Source organism: Macadamia integrifolia, unplaced genomic scaffold, assembly GCF_013358625.1.
Source record: "Macadamia integrifolia cultivar HAES 741 unplaced genomic scaffold, SCU_Mint_v3 scaffold566, whole genome shotgun sequence".
Classification (NCBI taxonomy): Eukaryota; Viridiplantae; Streptophyta; class Magnoliopsida; order Proteales; family Proteaceae; genus Macadamia; species Macadamia integrifolia.
Window position 1 is genome coordinate 307,439 of NW_024870487.1, and position 4,596 is coordinate 312,034.

The 4,596-nt window shown below is 37.5% G+C and overlaps 1 protein-coding gene across 1 annotated transcript; it reads left to right on the forward strand.

Annotated features, from left to right (window-relative positions):
* Window positions 1-1,682: 1,682 nt before the first annotated feature.
* On the forward strand, window positions 1,683-2,159 carry LOC122069264 (SKP1-like protein 14). The gene has a single exon (XM_042633232.1). The coding sequence runs from the start codon at window positions 1,683-1,685 to the stop codon at window positions 2,157-2,159; it is 477 nt and encodes a 158-aa protein (XP_042489166.1).
* Window positions 2,160-4,596: the final 2,437 nt, after the last annotated feature.

Here is a 4,596-nt window from a genome sequence, read left to right on the forward strand (position 1 = left end):
ACAAGGGACTAGGTGGAGAGGGAGGGGCAGGAGAGGAGAAAAACTCCAAAAGGAGTTGATGCACATGGAGTAGAGGAAGCGGGTAAAAGGGGGGGGGGGGACCAAGCATAGAGTGCATGGCGAAAGGAAAGAACCACGTGTCAAAATCGATGTGACGAGCAATGTACATGCTATTGTTGGTGAGATCTAAACAATGATAGCCCGTATGAGATTCACAGTAACCAAGTAAAACATATGGTGTAGAATTGAAATCCATTTTATATGCATTGTATGGACGGAGGTAGGAAAAGCAAAGACACCCAAAGATATGAAGGAAGTAGTAGTTGGTGGCTTCTTATGAACAATTTGGAAGGGGGTTATGTGAGAGACACCCGTGAGGACATTTGGTTGATTAGGTACACAACAGTGTCAAATATGTAGCTCCAATATTGCCTTGGAATATAATCATAAGCTAAGAAGGTAAGACTGATTTCTACTATATCCCTATGTCGGTGCCCAACAACATCATGTTGTTCATGGGTGTGGGGTGGGGACAAGAGACAATATGTGACAATATGACCAATGCCAAGAGGGGCAAAGAAGGTGGGGAGGTTTCACCACCCAGTTAGTTTGTATGGATTTTAACTCGCACAAAAAATTACGGTAAAAAATCAGATTTAAAACTCATGGGATAAAACCAAATACACTTAGAATGAACATCCACAAAGACCTTCAGGGGAAGGGGTAAGAGAAGGATCCCAAACATTTGTATAAACTAAATCAAGGAAAATGAACTAACGAAAGAAGAAAGACCTAGAGACAAATGACTAGCCTTGCCGAGTTAGCAGGAAGTGCAAACAGAATGATTTCGCATGGACTAACATGACAAGTCATTGACTTTCAACATGAATCGATGAAGATGCTCTTACGGGTGATTTAGACGATGATGCCAATCATTCATGGACGTTTGTTTGAAACTACTGAGGGAAGGAGTTGGAGAAAGGGCCTAGAGATTGTAGAGGCCATTATTACTCGATCTAGAAAGAAGAGTTTCCTCGGTTACCTAGATGTTATTTTCCTTAGCAAATTTTGTAACATATAGAAGTGGTTTAGAAATTGAAGGAGCAAGTAAAACATTCGACAAAAAAAGAGGTTGTCCTTACCTGTGTAGTTTTCATAGGAGTGCATGGATTGAAGATTAGGTGTGACATGATGAGTTGTGCTGGAGTCCAGAAACCAGGTTAGGGCTACGTTGGGAGGTGGGGTAGGAAACAATGTTGGGTCGTGGTAGGGGTAGAGAAGGGATAATAGGCACTATTGTAAATCACCGTTAAGTGAGCTATTTAATAATAAAACCAAATTACCAAAATGACCTAGGCCTACTTCAAGTATCATAAGGTCTTCTATTTCTTAATGTGCGGGCACTTAATTTAGTTACTAAAATTACCTTAAATGCTTTTCCTGTTCATGTTATTGGTCAAGAGTACGCTGACTCATTTTTCAGGTCTAATTAGAGGAAACATGATCCAATTAGGACTAGGAATCCTAAATCTATGAGGATTAAGACAACAAATAACATGGAAGATAACTCTATATATTAAAGCGTCTTCCTCCCTTTAAACCCATAATTCTTTTCAGCTTTTAGTTTCTTTACGTTTTGGTCATTGACGACTCCTTTGTTCTCGTTTTATAATACAATCAATATGGTGGGTGGTTCTATCCTTTTGAAGAGCTCTAATGGATATGCCTACGTAGCTAGTGAAGGGGTATCTTTATTTTCAGAAACGATCCGTGAACACATGCATAAGCACAATTCCATGGATATTGAGATTACGATTCCAAAAGTGTCCCGTGAAGTAGTAGCAGAAGTCATCAAGTTCTGTGAGATGCACGCATTCGAGACTTCTGTTTTCAGAGACGAAAATGAGATCAAGAAATGGGATTCTGAGTTTGTTAATCATTTTGATGAAGCTACCTTGCTAGGTCTCGGCATTGCTGCTGAGTTTCTACAAATAAAGAGACTGCAGATGCTGATTGCAACCAAGATACCAAGAGATGGAAAGACATGTACCGAAACAAGTTTACCTTTAAAGAAGAGAAAATGGCATCATGTAAAGAACACCAATGGTAGAAGTTTTCGATTGAAACGAAAAATTGAAGATGGATTTGATCAGATTTGATTCTAGATTATATGAGAATCTCTATTTTATTATCTTTAATTCGTTTTTCGTTAAAGAATTTCACTGTAACGAAGAACAACAATGCATACTTTTTCAGTTCTTGTCACTCTCTCCTACTCTTTTTTTTTGGGTGTTGACATAGGGTTTGACCAATCATTACAAGTGTCAAAGCATCTAATAAATGTTCTAATAAAATAATTTTCAATTTCTTCCACAAAATCCCCTTGAAGCTCTGGTTTCCGATCAATTAATCTTTTTTTTTTTTTTTTTTTCCCCTCTCTTCACCCCCAAAATCGTTTGGAGAAGTTCCAATGGCCTCCAGGTTTTTCTTACGAATCAGATCTCTTCTTGAAAGCACTCTTTGGCGATTCTCCGTCCCCTGTGGCTCCCCATTTTCTTCGCCGTTCTTGAATCTCAACTGTTAATGATGATTCAGTGTATTGATCTTGACCAATAACATGAACAGGAGAAGCATGTGGGGTTAATTAAATAAATTAACTGCTACCATATTAATATAGGTGCGCTTGAATTCCATTTCCCACTACCTGATTCCATCAGTGAGCGAGCTAATGCATCATTCATACGGTTTAACACAAATTTTTACAACTAGTAAATCAGTATAGGGCAACAGAACCCTACTTTGCAGGTGTAAGTACACACCCATCAGTGCATGGGTCACTATTGGGGAGTTTGATCAGGTCTCCACCATGAGAATCATTCTTGTATGGTGTCTGATCCACACTTAGAATCTATTCAATGTGAGAGCCTATTGTAAAAAAAGAGAGATTGAGTGGATTCCATATATGGATCAGGCACCGCATAAGAATGGTTATTGTACAAGGACCTGAATTGGACTCAATATTGGAAAGGGACACATGAGCATCTTCAACAAGGAGGTAGCGCAGTCTTTTTGCTCTCGTTGTGTCTGTCTAAGCATAAACACATTCACACTGGCAGATAGCTTTTTTCTTCCGATAATATATTACTACCATAAAAAATAAATTTATAGTAGCAATAAGCTTTTAGGGGCAATAATCACCACCATGAAATGAACTCATTTTATTTTTACACTAATTTTACTTTTATTATTAAATAACTCACTTAGCGGTAATTTAATTCTTACCTCCAATGAATGTATTTATTATTAAAAAAAAAATAATTGCTATTAGCTGCCATAAATTTATTTAAAAAAAATACACTGACCACGCCTAGCAGCTCCACCGTCCGGACAATACCTCTTTAGTTTTATTGAGAGATAGGCACCATGCTTTAGTGTTTTCTTTCTTCTTTCAACCAGGAGTTTTGAGGATTTTTCTACAGCTTATAGCTATTTTTCCTTTGATTCTCACACTCAGCCTGTAGTTTTTGAAATTTGATGAAGTTTCTTTAATGTTTTATATCCTTTTTTATTTTGTTTTCATGGTTTTCCTGGATGTCATGTTAGGATCTTTTCTAGGTGTGTCAAAAAAATGCGATCAACCTGAGCCCACCTTGAGGCCTAGGCTAAGAATTTCAGCCCACAGCCTGGGCTGAGATCAATAAGCCCGCTGACTGGCTGGGTTAGGCTTGGGCTGTGGCCGGCTAAGCCCAGCCCTACCCTATGTTTATAATATAATGTGTTACTATGTCAGCCTATAAAATGCTATACTCTTTAATTAAAAAAAAAAAAAAAATGTTATACTCCGTTTTGTAAACTCTCCGTCTACTATTGACACTTTCCCTAACACCAACCAAATCTATATTTATCTTTTTCCTTTTTTTTTTTTAATATACATTCTTAGCTTTCAAAACTAAGAATGAACAGGTGAATGATTCTCTCTCTCTCTCTCTCTCTCCATGAAAATGGGAATACAGAAGGTCAATCAGGCCGCGCGTGCTAGGTTAGGCTGAGCTCAATAAGATGCGTCTTGGTTGAGTTAAGAGACCTTATGGTTGGGCAATGGTTTTAAAAATCCCGAACCAACTCGGTCCATTGACACTCCTATTGTTCCCTTCTATTTTTGTATGCTTTGTATGTCTAGACTAGATTGCACCAAGGGGTATTTTGGTCATATTTCAGCATATGTTGTAAGTCTAACCCTCATATTTTGATGATGATATATGATGTTTACGTAAGCAATGGTATTTTTTTTTTTAGCTTGTTACTAACCATTGTTTATGGTTGTAGCAACGTTTAGACGTCCTAGGTTTTGCATCCTTTTTCTTTCCGTATATTAATTGCAATTATAGTTTTTATTGTAGTTTTCTTTTATCATTGAGAATCCGTGGCTACATGTGACATAGCTATTGATATGTGGTGATATTTTCTTTTGCCTGTGTATGTAGCTTTTAGCCGTATTAGCTTGACCACCTCTAAAAATAACCATTTACCGATTGGTATTTATATTCACTAAATATACTTATTTAATTAGGGAAAGGGTTCCTTAATATGCAGCGT

What these genes read in the sequence shown, in the direction of transcription:
- LOC122069264 (XM_042633232.1), top strand. Translation starts at nt 1,683, where the DNA reads ATGGTGGGTGGTTCTATCCTTTTGAAGAGCTCTAATGGATATGCCTAC.